Source organism: Taeniopygia guttata, chromosome W, assembly GCF_048771995.1.
Source record: "Taeniopygia guttata chromosome W, bTaeGut7.mat, whole genome shotgun sequence".
NCBI classification, from domain to species: Eukaryota; Metazoa; Chordata; class Aves; order Passeriformes; family Estrildidae; genus Taeniopygia; species Taeniopygia guttata.
This window is the reverse complement of record NC_133064.1, coordinates 24818598-24841449: the sequence shown is the minus strand read 5'-3', so window position 1 is coordinate 24841449 and position 22852 is coordinate 24818598. Positions and strand designations below refer to the sequence as shown.

At 46.9% G+C, this 22852-nt stretch overlaps 1 protein-coding gene across 2 annotated transcripts in view; it reads right to left on the bottom strand.

Moving 5' to 3' along the window:
- Window positions 1-22852, bottom strand: part of LOC116806874 (sorting nexin-18) — a 91810-nt gene that overhangs the window by 45938 nt on the left and 23020 nt on the right. The window contains exon 2 of one of the 2 annotated variants that reach the window (XM_072923018.1): window positions 20927-22743. The exons of the other annotated variant lie outside the window; for it this stretch is intronic. Coding sequence (XP_072779119.1) covers window positions 22646-22743 — 98 coding nt within the window. The 3' untranslated portion in view covers window positions 20927-22645. Of the gene's footprint in view, window positions 1-20926; window positions 22744-22852 lie in introns of those variants that run through there. 2 annotated transcript variants of the gene reach the window in all.

Below are 22852 nucleotides of genomic sequence, written 5' to 3'. Positions count from 1 at the left end.
TCCATGTAGCACTGGTGGCATGGTGGGTGGAGGGAACCTTTCCTCTGAACATCCACCCCAGCACCGGTAGTCAGGGTGCCAGGAGGAGTTGTGCTTCTGTGCCAATCACCTCTGAGGCGGCCTGGACTCCCTCGTAGGCGGACAAGATTTCCTTCTCTGTTGGAGTGTAGTTGGCTTCAGACCCTCTGTAGCTCCGACTCCAAAATCCCAGTGGTCGGCCCCGAGTCTCATCAGGCACCTTCTGCCAAAGGCTCCAGGACAGACCATGGTTCCCGGCTGCAGAGTAGAGCACGTTCTTCACATCTGGTCCTGTCCTGACTGGGCCAAGGGCTACTGCATGAGCAATTTCCTGCTTTATCTGGGCGAAAGCTTGCTGCTGCTCAGGGCCTCAGCAGAAATCATTCTTCTTGCAGGTGACCAGGTAGAGGGGACTCATGATCTGACTGTACTCAGGAATGTGCATTCTCCAAAAACCGATGGCGCATAAGAAAGCTTGTGTCTCTTTCTTGTTGGTTGGTGGGGACATGGCTGTGATCTTGTTGATGACATCTGTAGGAATCTGATGCTGTCCATCTTGCCACTTGACTCCCAAAAGCTGGATCTCTCGATCAGGTCCCTTCACTTTACTCTTCTTGATGGCAAAACCAGCTTCCAGGAGGATTCGGATGATTTTCTCTCCTTTCTCAAACACTTCTGCTGCTGTGTTCCCCCACACAATGATATCATCAATATATTGTAGATGTTCTGGAGCCTCACCCTTTTCTAGTGCAGTCTGGATAAGTCCATGGCAGATGGTAGGACTGTGCTTCCACCCCTGGGGCAGTCGGTTCCAGGTATACTGCACTCCCCTCCATGTAAGGGCAAACTGAGGCCTGCATTCTGCTGCCAGAGGAATGGAGAAAAATGCATTGGCAATATCAATAGTGGCGTACCACTTCGCTGCCTTGGACTCCAGCTCGTACTGGAGTTCCAGCATGTCTGGCAAAGCAGCGCTCAGTGGTGGAGTCACTTCTTTCAATGCACGGTAGTCCACAGTCAATCTCCATTCTCCTTCAGATTTACGCACAGGCCAGATGGGGCTGTTGAAGGGTGAGTGGGTTTTGCTGACCACCCCTTGGCTCTCCAGCTCTCGGATCATCTTATGGATGGGAACCACAGCATCTCGAGTTGTTCTGTACTGTCGACGATGCACTGTTGAAGTGGCAACTGGTACCTTTTGTTCTTCTCCCTTCAAAAGTCCTACTGTAGTTGGATTCTCAGACAGTCCAGGCAAGGTGTTCAGTTGCTGGATGCCCTCTGTCACTACAGCTGCTATCCCAAATGCCCACCTGAGTCCCTTTGGGTCTTTAAAAAACCCCCTTAGAAGATAATCTATGCCCAAAACACATGAGGCCTCTGGGCCAGTCACAATAGGGTGTTTCTTCCACTCATTTCCTGTCAGACTTACATCAGCTTCCACCACGGTAAAGTCCTGTGATCCACCTGTCACACCGGCGATAGAGACAGATTCTGCCCCTACGTGTCTCGATGGAATTAACGTGCATTGTGCACCAGTATCAACCAAAGCCTTATATCTTTGTGGTTCCGATGTGCCAGGCCAGCGAATCCACACAGTCCAGAAAACACGGTTTTCCCTCGCCTCTACCTGGCTAGAGGCAGGGCCCCTCTAAGCCTGGTTATCCTTCTTGCCTTGGGCATATGTCTTAGAGGTTCCTTCAAGGGGATCAGACATGTCATCATCATCATCATGCCTGGCAGTTTGGCTACGGGCAGCTGGAGCTGCTCTCCTTTTGGTGGCATTTCCTCTCTGAGTCTTACCTTCCTTCAATTCATGCACCCGTTGTGCCAGAGCACCAGTAGGTTTTCCGTCCCATTTCCTCATGTTTTCTCCGCAATCGCGCAGGAAGAACCACAGCTCAGTTCGTGGGGTGTACCTTCTCTCACCATCTGAGGAACGTCTCCGTTGGATACCAGAACCTCTGATCTGTACTGCTGAGATTTGGAGAAGGTCCTCCTTTATCTCCTCCCTGAGTCTCCTATGATTCTCCTCTATCTTATCTTCTAATTTCTGCAGACGTGTTTCCACTGCTGCAATTCTGGCATGGGTTGGGCCATGTACAGCATCTGCATATGCTTGGAGTTTCCTTGCAATTTCGAGCACGGTCTCATCCCGCTCATCTTGCTTCATTATTGCTAAGGCAGAAGCGTAGTCATGTGGCCCAAGCCGTACAAGTTTTCGCCACATCACAGATGTACATGGTACCAAGTCTGGATTCCTAGTTGTTATTTCATCTGAGAAGATAATCTCTGCCACTGCCATTTCTCTCAGACGTTGGATCCCTTGTTCTATAGTCTTCCACTGGGTTTGCTGCATATAAAGATCATCTGCACACAGGTATCTTTGTGCTACACTTTCCAGAACCCGTGCCCAGAGGCTGTGAGGGTAAGCCCCCCTCATCATTCCTTGATCAATGACAGGATCATGTGACAGGGATCCCAAATGTCTTGCCTCAGTACCATCCAGAATTGTAGCCTCGCCTGCAGCATCCCAAAGACGGACCAACCAACTAATTACAGACTCATCAGGTCGTCGAGTATAATCCTTCCTTAGGCCACGAAGGTCCTTTAGGGAAAAGGACTCGGTATTGGCCTCTGATCTTGTACCAGTTGCTTTGACTTCTGATTTTATGTCAGCAGGCATTGAGGGTCCCTCTTCTGCATTATCATCATCATTGTCATCATCCACTGGTCGATTGGTCTTTTCTGTGCGCTTCCCACTTCTTGTGCTAGTAGCAACAGCCATTGGTTGAGGCTTGGCTGCTGAGTCTGGTTTAGCCGCTAGCCTAGGCTCACTGTCTGCTTTAGCTGCTGGCTTTGAGCCGGGGGTGTTGGCTGCAGCCTGAGTGACTGGGATAGCTGCTGATTTATCTCCCTGCCCCCCTTCCTCTGTCTGCTGCCCTACAGTATCTAGCAGGGTGCGATAAGCATATGCCAGGGCCCAGCTCACTGCAATGATCTTTTTCTCCTTAGAGTTATCATGGCACTTCTCTTTCAGGTACTTCGCCACCTCAGCCGGATTCTGAATTTGTTCACTTGGAAAGTCCCAGGCTATAGGGTCAGAAAATTCCTTTAAGATTTGGCCCATATCCTCCCATTTCCCACACCACTCAGGATTTCTCACACCTGGGTCTACTCCTGGGTTACAGGTCTCATCAGACCCTCTAGAAATCTCAGCCCTCATTCTAGAGAGACTGCAGACTGTATAGAGAAAGCTTACCAGATTAAAGACCAGGTAGATGGTCTCCTTAACAGTCAGGGGAAACTGAACATTCTCTAATAGGGAGGTAACAAATTCAGAGGAGAAGAAGGAAAGCAAAGGCTGAAAAGCCTCATCCCCTACTTTCCCTCTAACAAACTGGCTGTACAACCATAACCATGAACCATACATTCCAGGAACAGACCTCAGCACCTTTATAAACCCTCTGGAAGCTATTACAGCTAAGCACAGCCCGATGGATATTCTGGTCAGTGCCCTTCTACTGCAAAACCTACGTATTAGGGACAATACCGGAGCTATTCCTGGATAAAAAAATAAACCTAGGGAGCACAGGGGAATTAAGATCTCAAAAACCCCAAGGGACCAGAGACACATGCAGGCCTTCACCCCAAGAGACAATATTAATTCAAACAACATAACCAGTAACTGCTCCATACCCACACAAAAAAACTGGAACAAAAATATGATTACAACAGGGTTTTTTCCACTCTCTCGAGCCCCAAGTTGGGCGCCAAAATATTTGTCCTAGTTTAGGGCAAATTTGGGGAAAACCCTCTGAAAGGAGCCCCCAGGAAATAAACCCCCACGGCCCCTCCCCACCCACCTGGTTCAGGGAAAAATTTCCTCTGAGAGAGAAGTGGAAAAGAACCTGTTTATTAAACGAACAAAGCACTCCCCAGCACCAAAACAATTAACAACACCAGATGACAACAAAACTCTTTCACCCCTCTGAAGAGATGAACAAATCCAGAAAGTCTTTCCTGGGAATGGTCACCCGGGTCTGGACGCTGGGGATTGCTCTCCAGCACTGGGGATGGCTGCTGCAGATCACAAAATGCAGGCTCCTGGTGTTCCTTGGTGTTTCCCAGATCCCAGTCCAGAGCAGGTTGGATGGTATTCAGGAAGAGGAAAGGAAAAAGCAACAGTCCAGGGAAAGAATTGGACTGCTTAGCTAACCTAACTAGGAAGCAAGCAAAGCAAGAAAGCAGGCAAAGCAAGCAAGCCAAGCAAGCAAGCAAGCAAAGCAAAGCCAGCCAGCCAGCCCTAGCCTTTTCTAGACAGCAGACCATGGGGGGAGGTGAACCAGGTGATAACAAGGCAAAACAAACCTTCACTTTCAGAGTCAGTTCTGAAAGCACAGAACATAATATCAAACGTAAACAGAACACACGATTGGAGATACAAACACCATAACGTCACCCTAGGACACTCACCCTGGCCTTCTGAATCAGCTTTGCGATCAGCTCTTGTGGCCTAGTGATGGTTTTGGATCTTTAGAGCGATAGGAAAACCCATTCTATGATTAAGAGTGGGTCCTTCTGCCCCTCGGTCCACTGGAAAATCAACCCATGCAAGTGTGGCAGCTTTCCTAGAACAATGAACTGGAAAGGCAGATTTGGGTCACACCGATGTGCCTGCCTTTCTGACAAGGCCTTCTGTACCATTTCAATTGCTGTCTTTGCCTCTGGAGTCAGTTCCCTGGGGGAGGTCAGCTCCCTCTCCCCCTTCAATAAATTGAAGAGAGGTTCTAGGTCCTCATTTGTGAGGCCTAGCCAGGGCCTCACCTAATTTAAAGACCCACACAGCAAGTGGAGGTCTGCTAATGTTCTGGGGTTGCAATTAATCTCCAATTTCTGTGGGACAATAGTCCATGCAGAAATTTCCAGGCCCAGGTATCTCCAAGTTGGCATTCTTTGAACTTTGTTTTCCTGCAATTGAAATCCAACAGTGGTTAAAACTTTAACCACTAGGTCAAGCGTGTATTGGAGTATAGAGTCATTGGGAGCACACACAAGCACATCATCCATGTAGTGTAGGATGATGGCATCCTTTCTCTCTGCACGTACTTGAGACAGTAGTGCTGCTACATACTGTTGGCATATGAAAGGGCTGGATTTTAAACCTTGGGGCAAAACTTTCCAGTGGTAACGTTTCATCGGGGCTTCTCGATTGATAGTAGGAACTGAGAATGCAAACCTCGGGGCATCTTCAGGGTTCAATGGAATTTGAAAGAAACAGTCCTTTATATCTAACACAGCCAATTTCCAGTCCTGGGGAAGCATAGCTGGACTAGGCATCCCTGGTTGGAGAGGTCCCATGTCCTCCACAATTTTGTTTATCTCTCTGAGATCATGGAGCAATCTCCACTTGTCCTTCCCAGGCTTCTTTATTACAAGGACTGGGAAATTCCAAGGGCTGTCTGTTTCTTGCAGGTGTCCTTGAGCTACCTGCTCCTCTACGAGTTTTTCAAGCACCTCGAGTTTTTCTCTACTCAAAGGCCACTGTGCTACCCACTTTGGGGTGTTATCCAACCACTTTAACTTGTGGGCGCTCCGCAGTGGCTACTTCTAAAAATCCTGGGGTGTCTTAGGAATGATTTACTGGACTCCCCACTGGGACATGGTGTCTCTCTCCCACTGAGGAGCCTTATAGTCTGCCACAAATGGGCGAACACTTGCCGTTTTTCCATCAGGTCTCTCAATTTGCACTACATTTTTTGAAATTTTTGCCAATGTAATTCCTCCTATACCCTGAAGTTTGCCTGCCACAGGTTGCAATTCCCAGTGTGGTGGCCACATGGTTTTGGGTATCACCGTGATCTCTGCACCTGTGTCCAGAACCCCTTCCACCTGAAGGTGCTCTGACCCATGTGCTAGGTTGCATGCCATGGAGGGTTTATCCTCTCCTACTACTTCTGCCCAGTAGACTTCTGGAGATTTTCCTTCTACTGTGATTTCTACTGGGATGGGAAGGGCTTGTGCCAGAATTTGCCCCTTTTCTAGTGTCCTAGGTTGACTGTATGATATCTTTATCCCCAATCGTCTGCTCTGTTTATATTGAATAATAAGTTCTACACCTTTAAGACTTGTTCCAGGAGTGAAAGGGAGGGGGGAAGAAGCGCGGAGTTTGTTTTCAAGAACTGCACTCCCTCCTCCACATTCCTGCTCCTGGACTGTGTCGTCTGCGGATGGACAGACAGAGAGAGAGAGCTCTCCTTTTTTCTTTTCCTAGTTAGTTTTTAGCTAGCTGAGGCAAAGAAGTTCCCTGGACTGGGTTTTTTTCCCTTTCTCTGGACCTGCTCTGGACTAAACACCAGAAGAGCAGCAGCAGCAGCACCTGTGGCCCAGCGGGCTGGGCCTGGACCGCAGCATTTCCAGCACCGGAGGGACTGATCAGAGACTGAGTGAGCCCAGCGGCAACCCAGGGGATGTTTTTCCTGAGTTTGTCTCTCTCTTGGAGTGGCAAGAAGTTTTATTGTTTAATATTGTTTAAAATTGCTTGTTTAATAAACAGTTTTTTTCCACTTTCCTCCAAAGAAGTATCCTTCCCGAACTGGTTGGGGGGGGGGGGGGGGAGGGGCCAATTGAGTCTGCTTTCCTAAAGGAAACCCTTTTAGGGTTCTTTCCCCAAATTTGACCTGAACCAGGACAAATACATTTATTGGCGGCCAACGTTGGGCTCGGAAAAAAAAAAAAAAAAAAAAAAAAGTGGAAAAAGCCTTTATTCCTTTACTGATTAGATGTTAGTTGTGCTTATTTTGTAGTGGGTTAAAGCAGTCAGTAGCCATGTTGCTTACATTCATAATGTCTCTTGGGGTAGAGTCCTTAATGTGGTTCTGGTCTCTAGGCTTTTTTGAGGTTTTAGTTCTATTCTGGTCACTAGGATTCTTGTCCCTTACACGTAGTTTTTACAGTAGAAGAGCACAGTTTAAAATAGCTATTGGGCTGGGCTTGGTGATAGTGATTTATAAGGTGCTTGTAAAGATACTGGAGTCTGTTCAAGATATGTATAGTTTATGTTTTTTTCGTCCTACCCTGCATCCTAGTTCCAGTAGTATGTTCTGGAGGTTTATTAGTAATTGCACCCAGTTTGTTAGAGGAGGAGCAGGGCATGAGGTTTTCCAGCCTCTCCTTTCCTTCTTCTCTTTTGAATCTGTTATGTCACTTTTTGAGAATGTTCAGTTTCCCCTGAATGTTAAAGAGACCATCTTTCTGGTATCTGTTCTGGTAAACTTCCTTTATACAGCCTGCAGCTTCTTTAGAGTGAAGGCTGAGATGTCCAGAGGAGCTGATGAAGCCCCTCACCCAGGTGTGGAAAATCCTGAGTGGTGTGGAGAATGGGAAAATATGGGCCAGATCCTGAAGGAATTTTCTGACCCTGTGGAGTGGGATTTTCCACGTGAACAAATTCAAAACCCAGCTGAAGTGGGGAAAAATCTGAAAGAGAAGTGCCATGATGACTCTAATGAGAAAAGGATCATTGCAATAAGCTGGGCCTTGGCTTATGCTTATCGCACACTGCTAGATACTGTAGGCCGGCAGACAGAGGAAGGGGGGCAGGGAGATAAACCAGCAGCTATCCCAGTCACTCAGGCTGCAGACAACACCCCAGTTACTCAGGCTGTAGCTAAACCAGACAGTAATCCTAAGCCACTGGCAGTCGCTGCAGGGAAGAAGAAAAGCAAAACCGACCGGCCAGGGACTGACGATGATGATCCAGGAGAAGGACCCTCAAAGCTAATTACTGACACAAAAGCTGGAGTTAGGGCAACTGAGGCAGGATCAGAAGCCACCCCTGAGTCCTATTCCCTGAAGGACCTTCGTGGCCTAAGAAAGGATTACACTCGACAACCTGATGAGTCTATAATTAGTTAGTTGGTCCGTCTTTGGGATGCTGCAGGCGAGGCTACAATTCTGGATGGTAGTGAAGCGAGAAATTTGGGATCCCTATCACATGATCCTGTCATTGACCAAGGAATGATGAGGGGGGCTAACCCACGCAGCCTCTGGGCACGGGTTCTGGAAAGTGTAGCACAAAGATACCTGTGTGCAGATGATCTTTATATGCAGCAAACCCAGTGGAAGACTATAGAACAAGGGATCCAACGCTTGAGGGAAATGGCAGTGGCAGAGATTGTCTTCTCGGATGATGTAGATACTGTAAATCCAGACTTGGTACCGTGTACATCCGTGATGTGGCGAAAACTTGTAAGACTTGGGCCACATGAATATGCTTCTGCTGCAGCAATAATGAAGCGAGATGAGGGTGAGGAGACTGTGCTCGATATGGCAAAGAAGCTCCGAGCATATGCAGATGCTGTACATGGCCCAACCCATGCCAGAATTGCAGCAGTGGAAGCATGTCTGCAGACACTAAAAGATGAGATAGAGGAAAATCATAAGAAACTCAGGGAGGAGATGAAAGAGGGTTTTCTCCAAGTCTCAACAATACAAATCAGAGGTCCTGGTGCCAAACGCAGACGGTCCCCAGATGGGGAAAGAAGGCACATCTCACGTGCTGAGCTGTGGCTCTTCCTGCGTGATTGTGGAGAAAATATGAGGAAATGGGATGGGAAACCTACTGGTGCTCTGGCACAACGGGTGCGTGAATTGAAGGGAGGCAAGACTCCGAAAGGAGTTTTCACCAAAAGGGAAGCAGCTCCAGTGACTCATAATCAAACTGCTGTATATGATGATGATGACGATATTTTCGATCCCCTTGAAGGAACCTCTAAGACATACGCCCTAGGAAAGAAGGATAACCAGGCTTAGAGGGGCCCTGCCTCTAGCCAGGTAGAGGCTAGGGAAAACCGTATTTTTTGGACTGTGTGGATTCGTTGGCCTGGCACATCAGAACCACAAGTATATAAAGCTTTGGTCGACACTGGTGCACAGTGCACATTAATCCCATCAAAATATGTGGGGGCAGAACATGTTTCTATTGCTGGTGTGACAGGGGGATCACAGGACTTTACTTCAGTGGAAGCTGAGATCAGCCTGACTGGAAATGAGTGGAAGAAACAGTCCATTGTGACTGGCCCAGAGGCCCCATGTATTTTAGGCATAGACTTTCTCCGAAGTGGGTATTTCAAAGACCCAAAGGGACTCAGGTGGGCATTTGGGATAGCAGCTGTAGAGACAGACGGCATCAAGCAATTGAACAGCTTACCTGGACTATCAGAAAACCCATCTGCAGTAGGACTCTTGAAGGTAGAAGATCAACGAGTACCAATTGCCACCTCAATGGTGCACCGCCGGCAATACCGAACGAATCGAGATGCCGTGATCCCCATCCACAAAATGATCCGTGAGCTGGAGAGCCAAGGGGTGGTCAGCAAAACCCACTCACCTTTCAACAGCCCCATCTGGCCTGTGCGTAAATCTGAAGGAGAATGGAGATTGACTGTGGACTACCGTGCGTTGAATGAAGTGACTCCACCACTGAGCGCTGCTGTGCCAGACATGCTGGAACTCCAGTACGAGCTGGAGTCCAAGGCAGCGAAGTGGTACGCCACTATTGATATTGCCAATGCATTTTTCTCCATTCCTCTGGCAGCAGAATGCAGGCCTCAGTTTGCTATCACCTGGAAGGGCGTGCAGTACACCTGGAACCGACTGCCCCAGGGGTGGAAGCACAGCCCCACCATCTGCCATGGCCTGATTCAGACTGCACTAGAAAAGGGTGAGGCTCCAGAACATCTACAGTATATTGATGATATCATTGTGTGGGGGAAGACAGCAGCAGAGGTGTTTGAGAAAGGAGAGAAAATCATCCAAATTCTCCTGAAAGCTGGTTTTGCCATCAAGAAGAGTAAAGTCAAGGGACTTGCTCGAGAGATCCAGTTCCTGGGAGTGAAGTGGCAAGATGGACGGCGTCAGATTCCTACAGATATCATCAACAAGATCACAGCGATGTCTCCACCAACCAGCAAGAAGGAAACACAAGCTTTCCTAGGTGCCATAGGTTTTTGGAGAATGCACATTCCTGAGTACAGTCAGATCATGAGTCCCCTCTACCTGGTCACCTGCAAGAAGAATGATTTCTGCTGAGGCCCTGAGCAGCAGCAAGCTTTCGCCCAGATAAAGCAGGAAATTGCTCATGCAGTAGTCCTTGGCCCAGTCAGGACAGGACCAGATGTGAAGAACGTGCTCTACTCTGCAGCCGGGAACCATGGTCTGTCCTGGAGCCTTTGGCAGAAGGTGCCTGATGAGACTCGAGGCCGACCACTGGGATTTTGGAGTCGGAGCTATAGAGGGTCTGAAGCCAACTATACTCCAACAGAGAAGGAAATTTTAGCAGCCTATGAAGGAGTCCAGGCCGCCTCAGAGGTGATCGGTACAGGAGCACAACTCCTCCTGGCACCCCGACTACCAGTGTTGGGGTGGATGTTCAAAGCAAAGGTTCCCTCTACCCACCATGCCACCAATGCCACATAGAGCAAGTGGATTGCCCTTATCACGCAACGCGCCCGGATTGGAAAACTGAATCGCCCTGGGATTTTAGAGATAATTACAAACTGGCCGGAAGGTGAAAACTTTGATCTCGCTGATGAAGAAGAAGAACAAGTGACACATGCTGAAGAAGCGCCACCATATAACCAACTGCCAGCAGAAGAAACACATTACGCTCTTTTCACTGATGGTTCTTGCCGCATTGTGGGAATGAAACGGAAATGGAAAGCAGCCGTATGGAGTCCCACACGACAGGTTGCAGAAGTTACAGAAGGGGAGGGTAGCTCAAGTCAACTCGCAGAACTCAAAGCCGTTCAACTAGCCCTGGACATTGCTGAAAGGGAGAAGTGGCCGAAGCTCTACCTCTACACTGATTCATGGATGGTAGCCAATGCTCTGTGGGGGTGGCTGGAGAGGTGGAAAAAAGCTAATTGGCAGCGTAGAGGAAAACCAATTTGGGCTGCTGATGAGTGGAAAGATATTGCTACCAGGGTAGAGAAGCTATCTGTGAAAGTTCGCCATGTAGACGCCCATGTCCCCAAGAGCAGAGCCAATAAAGAGCACCAACACAACCAGCAGGTAGACCAGGCTGCAAAGATAGGGGTATCAAAGATAGACCTCGATTGGCAACACAAGGGGGAATTGTTCTTAGCTCGATGGGCCCATGATGCCTCAGGCCATCAGGGTAGAGATGCCACTTTTAAGTGGGCACGAGACCGAGGGGTGGATTTAACCATGGACAGTATTTCTCAGGTTATCCATGACTGTGAGACGTGTGCTACCATCAAACAGGCCAAGCGGGTGAAGCCCCTGTGGTATGGTGGGCGGTGGTCCAAGTACAAGTATGGGGAGGCCTGGCAGATTGACTACATCACACTGCCCCAGACACGCCACGGCAAGCGTTATGTGCTCACCATGGTAGAAGCCACCACTGGATGGTTGGAAACCTATCCTGTGCCTCATGCTACGGCCCGTAACACCATTCTGGGCCTTGAGAAGCAGATCCTTTGGAGGCATGGTACCCCTGAGAGGATTGAATCAGACAATGGGACTCATTTCAAGAATAGTCTTATCAACACCTGGGCTAAGGAACATGGCATTGAGTGGGTGTACCACATCCCCTACCATGCACCAGCTGCAGGAAAGGTGGAGAGGTACAATGGACTGTTAAAAACCACCTTGAAAGCATTGGGTGGGGGATCTTTCAAGAATTGGGAGCAGAATCTGGCAAAAGCCACCTGGTTAGTTAACACCCGAGGCTCTACCAGTCGATTGGGCCCTGCCCAATCTCAACTTTTGCATATAGTAGATGGAGACAAATTCCCAGTAGTGCATGTCAGAGTTTTGTTAGGGAAGACAGTGTGGATCAATTCTGCCTCAAGTACAGACAAACCCATTCGTGGGATTGTCTTTGCACAGGGATCAGGTTGTACATGGTGGATAATGCAGAAAGATGGAAGAACACGATGTGTACCTCAGGGAGATCTGATTGTTGGGTGAGAACTATGTGTAAATATCACTGTTTTCTGAATATTACTGCCATTGTCTGTGTATAGCTGTATATTGGATGTATAATATATGTGTTTGTAGGGTTTGAATATATATATATATTAGTATTAGTAGTAAGCTGACGATATGGGGATAAGGGGTGGAATGTCCTAGGTTGACTGTATGATGCCTTTATCCCCAATCGTCTGCTCTGTTTATATTGAATAATAAGTTCTACACCTTTAAGACTTGTTCCAGGAGTGAAAGGGAGGGGGGAAGAAGCGCGGAGTTTGTTTTCAAGAACTGCACTCCCTCCTCCACATTCCTGCTCCTGGACTGTGTCGTCTGCGGATGGACAGACAGCTAAAGAGAGCTCTCCTTTTTTCTTTTCCTAGTTAGTTTTTAGCTAGCTGAGGCAAAGAAGTTCCCTGGACTGGGTTTTTTTTCCCTTTCTCTGGACCTGCTCTGGACTAAACACCAGAAGAGCAGCAGCAGCAGCACCTGTGGCCCAGCGGGCTGGGCCTGGACCGCAGCATTTCCAGCGCCAGAGGGACTGATCAGAGACTGAGTGAGCCCAGCGGCAACCCAGGGGATGTTTTTCCTGAGTTTGTCTCTCTCTTGGAGTGGCAAGAAGTTTTATTGTTTAATATTGTTTAAAATTGCTTGTTTAATAAACAGGTTTTTTCCACTTTCCTCCAAAGAAGTATCCTTCCCGAATTGGTTGGTGGGGGGGGGGGGAGGGGCTGATTGAGTCTGCTTTCCTAAAGGAAACTCTTTTAGGGTTCTTTCCCCAAATTTGACCTGAACCAGGACATCTAGATAGAATGGAGGGTGCAAAAAACGTGCCAACAGCATAAGGCTGGATATTTTTCCCTTTGTAGTCATGGGAACTATTTCAGTCTCTGGAGGTGTGTATGCTGCTTCCCCAATAACAAAATACTCACTGTCCAGTTCCATATCGTACGCCTGCAGGTCTTGTGAGCTCTTTGACAGGTCCACTACAATAACTTTCCAATCAGTGGATCTGAAATGAAATCCTTTGGCAGTCACTAGGCGAGGCCGGCCTAGTGGCTGCCAAACCTTATTGGTTATACATTTTACATTTTTATTTTTCTCTCCCCCCCCACCATGGTTTCCACCCTCCCCCTTATTTGTTAAGAGAGAGGCATTGTCACATTTGGGTCCCGTTATATTTATATCTTTGCGCGTAGCAGTGGGCACGCGCTGTGCACTCAGTTTTTTTGTTTGTTGATCTGTCTCTGGTTCTGGTTTTGAGGACAGTTTTTGGCAAAGTGTCCTGGTTTCTTGCAATGCAGGCAGATGATGTGCTGAAGGTGTTGTGATGACCTAGGTTGCTTCCTTGGGCTTGATGCAGCAGGCTGTATTTTTGCAGATGCCATATGACTGTCAGGAGTGTGAAGCAGCTCTGCTCTCCTAGCGCAGGCTTCAATCATCTGGGCAAGACTAGGTGCTGGATCAAGAGGAAGGCTGAGAAGAATCCTACGACAGGTCTCATTGGCATTCCTCTGAGCCATTTCTTTAATCAACTCTGTTTGTACCCTGGTGTCTTGCACCTGTTTTTCAACTTGGCTTCTCAAACGATCCACAAATTGTAAAAAAACTCTCAGAAGGAAACTGCTTAATGTTGATATAGCTGCATTTAACCTCAGTTCCTGGTAATTGATACAAAGTCTTTACTGCAGCATTACAGATTTTTTCTAAAACCGATCTAGATAACAGTCTGGTTTGTTTTTCTGGACATTGTATGTCCCCTGTACCACATAAATGATGCATTGTAATAGGCTGACCATTGCTGTCAAGGGCTTCACTGGGTGTATGTTGTATTTCTTGCAAAACTGTTTCCAAAGCCAATTTCCACTTATTTTCCCATATCTCATATTCAGAGGGTGTTAGTAAACATTTAAACAAGTCGGTTATATCTTTCGGTACCATTTCATTTTTATTGAAGGTTGCCCTAATCATACCTTTAAAAATCTCACTGGACCTCCCAAATTCTCTCTGAACTTTACAGATTTCAGTTTTGTCTCTATATGGTAGTGGTTGATATGTTCTATTACTGTTTCTCCTTCCTAAATAAACAACTGGTGCTACAGATGGTATAGATTCCTCGGTAGAGGCAGGGTTGTGTCCCCCCCAGTACCCCCCCCCAGCCCCGGTGAGAGGCAGCTCGCACTCCCCTCCTCGGGCTGCCTGCCCCGCGGTGCAAACTCGGGTCCCGCCCCTGCTCTGAGCGGCTGGGCTGCCGTGCCCTGCCCCCCCTCTGCTGTCGTCAGCGCTGGGACTGGGAGCAGTGCAGGGGCCGGCCCCGCCCCTGTTCCCAGGGCAACACGGGGGCCTGCACTGATAAGGAGGGCGGGGTGGAACTGTGGGAGATAGGAAGGCATTGGAAGAGGGGGTGGAGGAGGGGGAGGAGGAGGGGGCAGAGGGCGGGGGAAGAGGGCGGGGGAAGAAAAGGGATGTGAGTGGGAGGGGGAGGTTGGGGAGCCAGAGCTGGTCCGAGCACATGGTCGCTGCCATTATCCTGCCGGGTGTGCTCCAGAGACACTGCAGTGCTCCCTGAGGCGAACTCTGGACTATATTTCTCAGAAAAGCAAGGTGTTAGAGGGGAATAAAGGGTGTGTGAGGGGTTTTCAGGGCTGGGATATTGAGGAGGTGGGCAGGAGGGGGAAAAGGGAGTATTCGAACTGTGGTTCTGCGTTTGTAAGCTTTTTTCTGCTTCCAAAATCTTTTTTCGTGCTTGTAAAAATATTGTCATAAATCAAGAAGCTTTATGTTCACCATTTTCGACTTTTAAAGTTAATATCTGTCCAATTTGGTCCCAAAAAGAAAGCGAATTCAGTTCTTGCACAGTGAAATTTGGTATTTCTGCTTTTAGCCAGCATACAAAACGCAGGAGAAGCTTGTTAGGGAATGATACATTGTTTAAAATATTGCTAAGGTATGTTAGTGTGCTCTTTTGTTCCAGCGACAGTTTTGTACCCATTATTTTAATCGTATCGCTGGTCTAATCTCCTCCAGAGTTAGTAACATAGCACGAATTATTTGAATTTCCCTCCGTGGAAATCCGAGCGGGAGGGGGGGGGGGGCAGGGGGAGGGGCACCGGTCCCACCGCTGGCCGGACCGGCTGCAACCCTCTCTCCCATCACTTCTCCCCCCTGAAACGTGGGTACTCTCAGCCCACCGGTTCCATGCTGTCTAGCAGAGGGTCCCTGGCACCCCCTTTTGCAAGCAGCCCCCCGCAGTCACTATGGTAACTCCTCCCAGCCAGGTGTGGTCCCGGGGTGACGCGAATGGAGAACTCACCAAACTGTGAACTGCAGGGTTCGTCTGTGAAATCCTCTGGGGATCCCTCTCCAGCCGGCTCGCCTGGGGTACTCAGACATGGTCCCTGACTTGTCTCTGTCACTCAAAGCCTTTAAAGGCAGCTAGAGTACTAGGGCAGTTGACTGTCCCAAAAGCTATTGAAATCCACTGAGATAGGGGGTCCAGCTTCTTCATGGGCTCAGAGGCAGCACACGTTGGGGCGCCAACTGTAGTTTTCCCCCCTCCACGCAGCCCCCGGAAGAATCTGACTAGCTCAGAGATAAGGGGCTGTGAGGGGAGGAATTTCAGGAGAGGGAAAAATATTCAAAAGAGGCTCTTACCCCAGGGTGTTGGTTGGTACAGCTCTCTTTATTCTGTGGTGTCTATGGGAGAGCGGGGCAAAAGAGGAAGAACAGGAAATCTCAGGGGTCTATATAGGTTTTGGACAGGGTGGGCACTCCTGGCTCTCCGCCAACCCCGTTGGGGCAGGAAGGAGGATCCAGGGGTTATCTTGATCAGAGTCACAGGGTCCCGGGGAAGGGGGGCACAGGGTGCCCATGAGCTCACTGTAACAATATCCCTTTGGTTAATTTGGGTCAGCTGGTCTAGTTGTGCCTCCTTCTGGGATCTTGCCCATTCCCAGCCCCTTGATGGGGGGGGGGGGGAATCTTAGAGAGACAGTGCTAATGCTGTGCCAACGCTGCTCATCAGTAGCCAGAACACACTGGTGTGCAATCCGTACCTTTCCAGCTACCAATACAAAGCACAGCACTGTGATGGCTGCTAAGGGAAAATGAACTGCATTTCAGTCAGACTCAATACAAACACTAAACCATTAACCACTAAATGCATTGTGCATTTTTTTGTCATTAAAAGATAAATAGAAAATGTTATAATTACTGAAAGGAATTCAAGGGGGAAGCTTGAAACCAGTAATACCGCTCTCTTAATGCATATACTGATCTTAAACTGGAATTTCCTTTAAAACCTAGGCAGACTACAACTGGAAGTCAGCAATGTATGACAAGAGCTTATACATATGCTTAAGCACAAATTTGCTTGTGTTTTTGAAGTGCCTTAAATGAAGTGTTGAATTATTAGTGAAACAATCAACCTTAAAATAACTTAATAGAAGGAAAAATTTAGCTTATTTTAAGCCTGTCAAAGAACCTTGCCAAAGCACACATAAAAAACCCAATGTGTTTTATTTAAAAAACAATGCTAATTTGTTCTAAAATGTCATTTTAATTAGTACAGTATCTACTGAAGTTGGCAAGACTTAGTTTAGTGATTTCTAGGAAAAAAAATAAGTTGTTTAAACAACCTTGCAAACAGCATTACTAACAATAACATACCACATTTCATCTCAAATTTTCTTAAAACACTTCTCCATAGCTTAGAGTCCTTGTATTTGAATCTACATGAGCAAAATGCTGAGCAGACATTCATTGCTGCCAAGGACATGTCAATCCTTACAGGTTTCTAATGGTGAAAGGGAGGAGGAGGACAGCATGAAGGAACAAGTGAGAAGAGAGCAGCTCCTTATGTGCACCCCTGCTTGAAAAGAAGGGTCTTGCTCAGAGATGCCTGAGTGGACGACAGGACCTTTTCTAACCCCTAATGCCTCCTAGCCCACAACTCCTAACTGGTCTCACTCAGGTTGTACACTATGAACATTTCCCCCTGTTTCATCCTCACTAATCTACACATCATCCTTAGCGCCTCCCGGCTCCCACTGCCGCCCTTGCAGATTGTTGAGACTGAGCAAGCCCCCTCTGCCCTAAGTATACCTGCAGAAACATAACCTGGTTTCTGAATTTAAAGATGTGAACACTGAGCATTGGTTTGGACAATACAATGAACAAGATATATCTCAAAACAAATGCAGAACTATGACAGCCCTAGAAAAGGCTAGCACACACTTTAGGAAAAAGAAACAGGAGTCGCCTCCTAATGCATATTAGCTGGTATTAGCTGGACACAAATCTGGAATTTTTTTTTTTTTTTTTTTTTTAATCTACAGCTCTAAGATTCTGTAAAGACTTGCCCATACATTTAAAGTTTCTGGTCTGATGAAAAGAAACAACCTTCTGTCAGGAGATCGTGTTCCAGTGATCAGGATTAGCTTTCAAGCAGTGAAGAGGGCCTAGATCAAAGACACTGCAAAAAGCTGTGCTACATCTATTTCTGTTCTTAAAGGTGGTGAAAAGCAGATGTGATACTGCTTTTCATTGCCCAAAGACTGATGATTAACAGGCAGTGGTACTCACAGAATGCTACTACAGGCTTAAGAGAAACTTGCAGGTTTTGAAATATGAAATTAGACAACAAAAGATTATATAACACATTTAACAAGGGTCATTTATAGCAATTGAATCACAAAATCATTAAGGTGGATAAAACCTGCCTCTTCTGCTAGATATAAAGGTCCTGCCTCTTCCTCACCATTAACTATGCAAACTGATTTAGTCTTGGATTTTCTTTTTTGAACAGATGCAACTGCTATCAACTTCAGCTGTCCTTCTGGCTCAGCTCTGGTTTGTGTGGATGTCATGGTTTGACATTGGACAAACACCAGGCACCCATGAAAGCTGCTTACTCATCCTCTCCTGCTACAGCTAATCAGAGTAGAGAAAATTTAACGAAGGGTTTGTGAGTTAAGAACCGTGAGAAAACACTCCAAGGGCAAAACTGCCTTGACTTAGAGATAGAAAGTGCATTTATTACTAACAAGATCACAGGACTAAAATGAGGGAAAAAAAGCCCTTAAAAGCACCTTTTTACCCCCAACCCCTCCCTCCTTCCCACCAACAGCGAAGTGAGAGAGAGGGTGGGGGTTTTGGTCAGTTGGTCACTGTGGTAGGTTTGTATGGGACGTACTCATGGAAGTGATGCAAAGAGAAGCTGCTAGCAGTTTCTTCTGTGTCTGATAAAAAATACTAATCAGTAATTAATTTTGAGAATTGACAATTTTTTAAATTATTGAAAAAGCTGATATGCTTCTGTAAATAGTCATGTAAAAAACGAAAAACCATGGGAATTTTCTCTTTCTTTTTTGGTCAGCAAAGAGGGAATAGAGGCCGGGCCAGGTGGCACCTGCCACAGGGCGCCTGCTGGGCTGCCCCCCCCCTACCCCCCCGCCCCCATCGGCTGTCAGGCAGGGGGAAAGAAGACTGTGGGGCTGAGGCTGGGCTGGGTTGTGGCTAATTGCTAACACTTTTGCTGCTACTAAACCCTGCTCCCCCCTGCCAGTCCAGGGCCGAGCCGGTCTGCCAGGCCCCAGGAGCAGCCCCAGGCCAGAGCCGGCTCGGCCATGATTCTACCACCGTTAGATTCACCCACAACCACCAGGCAGGGGAGAGGAGAAGCCATCAACCCTGGTGTGATGGCTGCTGAAATCCTAGCCGCTCCCCCTAGCCCAGCCGCATTTCCCACCACAAGCTACTAAGCCCGGCTGGGGTCACGTGACCATCTGCAGGCCCTGGGCGAGAAATTAATTCTTTCAGTGCTTCAATCCTCCCTCGAGTGAAAGAACAGGACAAAAGTGCAGACATGTAAAGAAACAACATGAAAACACAGAAGTCAATGAAGAAGAATTCACAGAATTCACAGAATGACTAGGTTGGAAGAGACCTTAAAGACCATCGAGTCCAACTCATGCCCTAACACCTCAACTAAACCATGGCACTGAGTGCTACATCCAGTCTTTTTTAAAACACATCCAAGGATGGTGACTCCACCACCTCCCTGGGCAGACCATTCCAGAACTTTATCACCGTTTCTGTAAAAAACTTTTTCCTAATATCCAACCTGTATTTCCCTTGATGCATCTTAAACTGTGTCCTCTTGTTCTGTCAGTTGCTGCCTGGTGAAAGAGACCAACCCTCACTTGACTACAACCACCTTTCAGGAAGTTGTAGAGAGTGATAAGGTCGCCTCTGAGTCTCCTTTTCTCCAGGCTAAACGACCCCAGCTCCCTCAGTCATTTCTCATAGGACTTGTGTTCCAAGACCCTCACCAACCTAGTGAAGAAGTCAAGTCCCAGATAAGAGGGATGAGGAGATGCCTTTAGTTTTAGGCTGAAATCCTCTTGTAAAGCTATGGAGAAGGATGTAGTTGATACATCAGACTTTTTTTTCCTATAACATGAAAGTATGAGGAGATGAAAGTGTTCAAATTGTAGATATCGAACAAAGGCCTCCATGCTAAAGTAAGCATATCTTGAAGTAGCTGATCCATGAGAAGTTTGAACAGAAAAAGAAAGAAGAGTGATGAAGACTCTATACCCTCAGAGAAAAGACTTCTATTCCCAGAGATAAAGATGATTTCAAAGATATGTTAAGAGAACCTTTGCTCTTGAACAGCTAATCTTTAAACTAGTACCCCATAAGTTGATATAGCCCATAGACACAGTTGTGAGAAAAACTATGAAAAAATAGGAGAGATTTCACTATTGCAGATTTCCCCAGGCAGCTGCTATTCGTGAAAAATTAAAAGCCATGAAAGAACTGTTTTCTTGTGGAGAAGTCTCCATAACATTAACAAGAGGGACTTCTCTCTCTAACTTAAAAAAAGAATATTTTAGAAGTCCTAAACTAACTAAATTGTTTCTGTATGTTGTAAGAAAGAAAAAGTTGTGGGGGGACGAGAAGTATTCTCAAAGTTTTATTCTGATTCTTATTACTCTTTCTTTTAATTACTATTGATAAATTTTCTTTTAAATCCTTGTAAAGTTTTCAGCCTACTTTGCCTTTCTCCTAATCCTATCTCACAGCAAAAAATGAGTAAGTATATTCTAGTGAGTGCACTGGTAATTAGCCAACACTGAACCCACCACACTAATCCAAGGTTTTCTTATGCTGCTCAGGGAAAGAAGTCATTCCCCTGTTACACTGTGGGGTCCCCTCCCACAGCAGTCAGTTCTACTTGAACTTCTCCAGTGTGGGTCCAATCTCACGAACAGCAGTCCTCCCCAAACTGCTACAACATGATTTCCTCCCACAGGCAGACAGTCCTCCCAAAACTGCTACGGCATGGGTCAGTCACTCTTCCACAGGATGCACTCCTCCAAGGACATGTGGCTCCAGCCTGGGAGCAGGGGCCCCTCTCTCTACCAGGTCGCCCACTGGATCACAGCCTCCTCCAGGCATCTATCCGCTCCAGCATGGGCACCTCCCCCACGGGCTGCGGGTGGTTCTCTGCATTCCCCGTGGACCTCCATGGGCTGCAGGGGGACAGCCTGCTTCACCATGGTCATCATCATGGCCTGCAGAGGAATCTTGACTCTGGCACCTAAAGCACCTCCTCCCCCTCCTTCTTCACTGACTTTGGTGTCTGCATATTGTTTCTCTCACATGTTCTCACCTCCACCTCTTCTCTAGCTTTTAGAATTAAAATTGCTCCACCAACCATTGTTTTGATTTTCTTCTTAAATATGTCATCACAGAGGTGTTAACACCATTTATAATTGGCCCAGTTTTGGCTACTGGCATGTTGTCTCAGTTTAGAGACAAACTTTGGAGAAAACACTCTGGAATGAGTCATCTCCTCTAAAAAGGGCTCCAACAATCCCTTTCCACCAATAGGAAATGAATACTAGAGTGGATGAAAGTGGAAAAATAATCCAACAGTTTATTAACAAAGAGAATGCCCACAAGGCATGGGAAAAAAATTAAATAAATGCTAGATATTAAGCTGACAGACCTTACCCCACACACACACACCAGAACAAAACCCCAAAATGCCAGGGAAAAAATACTGGCTGACACCACACAGTAGAAGATGGCTTCAGTCTCAGGGAAAAAACAAACAAACAAACAAACAAGAGCTTCACACAGTAGTTCGGGCAACTGATGAAAAATCTGGTGACTCTCTGGTGTCGACATCCTCTCCACCAGCAGATGAAGCAGCTAGGCTTGGTGTGCTTTCTCTCCCCAGTTTGGCTTTCCCAGGGTTTGAGGCCACGGATCCTGAGTGACCCCTGTCCTGCAGGTTCTGTTTTCTCTGGTCTTGGACTAAACAAACTGTCCAGTTCATCTTGAAAAGTTGTCAAAGAATTGCTGCTGCAGCTTTCTCCAAGGCCAGGGAAGAGAAAAATCTTCTTGCCTGGGCTAACAAAAACCAAGCTAGCCAAGCAAAAAAAATCCAGACCACATCGCACCCCCGGACACCCAAGGAGTGATGCTTTGAAAAAGCCCACCAAAGGGCCCAATGCTTCCCCCTCCCCTGGACCCACCTTAAAGATACAGCAACCATTTTTGGGCATAAAGCAGAGGATCAGGGAATAGACTATCATCATAAATCACCCCAAGACACACATCCATTCTCAGAAAGTTTCTCACACTAAGGGTTATAAGTACTGTCTTAACTCTGCAATAGACAGGTTCATTTTGCTCTTGTGAGTCTCGCATTCATATATCAACAGCTGGGTGGGATTATTAATGAGGCCTCAGAGGGCAGTCCAGACCAGGACAGGCGAACAAAACCGAATATACATTACAAATGAAACTCATTGTCTCTGATGTTATCATGCCATAAACACAGTATATCAACAAAGCAGTTTTGATTCCTCTCCCTGATCTTAAAAAGAGCATCATGATGGGCAAATAGTTCTCCATATGCAGAAATATATACAGGGTTAGGTACAACATCCACGTAAATACACTGAGCAACATGATGATCAGGGAGTTTCTCTACCTCAATATACAAATGCTTAGAACAAAATTGTAATTCTGACTTGTCTCATGCCCTACACTGGGCACCAAAAGATGTGTTGGTTTAAAAGTAAACCAGTGGGAGAAATGAACCCCATTCAACTACCTTGAGAAAGATTACAGGTTGTATTTACAATTTACTTTAGAGATTTCAGTAAATACAATGATACACAGAAAACTGGTTTTAACCCACAAACCTGGCATTCTGTTGGTCAGTGATGGTTGCTGTCCTGTTGGAAGTTCTGGTTCTCCTCCAGATCTATCAAGTGGTGGACCGCAAGTCCCCAACCCCAAAAATTATATATGCTCAGGTTCGGGGTGGGGCATGCTCAGTATTTCCTCCAGGGCAGGGAGCTTCACAATGGATGAATACTGTGAGTCATGGGATATTTTGGAAGTCTTTGATAGTCATTGCAGATGCCTAGTCTGCTAGTGCCATTGAGTCTGTTATGGCCCATTAGCAGAGATGATCCCTCAGGGAGTAGAATACACCCACATAGTGCTAAACTGGCACCCTACTCCTGTAACCAGAGCAACCTCCAAGATTATCAAGTCCAACCTTTGACTGAGTACCACCATGGCCACTAAACCATATCACAAACTGCCACATTTATTTGTTTTTTGAACAACTCCAGGAATGGTGACTCCACCACTTCCCTGGGCAGCCTGTTCCAATTCTTAACCACCCTTTCACTGAAGAAATTCTTCCTGAAATGAGAAGACAGAGCATTCAAAATTCCTGATACAAATAAGTACTTCTAAGTTGTGCAACACACAATACAAAAAGCAACTTAAAGAGGTGCTGAGGAGTTGTTAT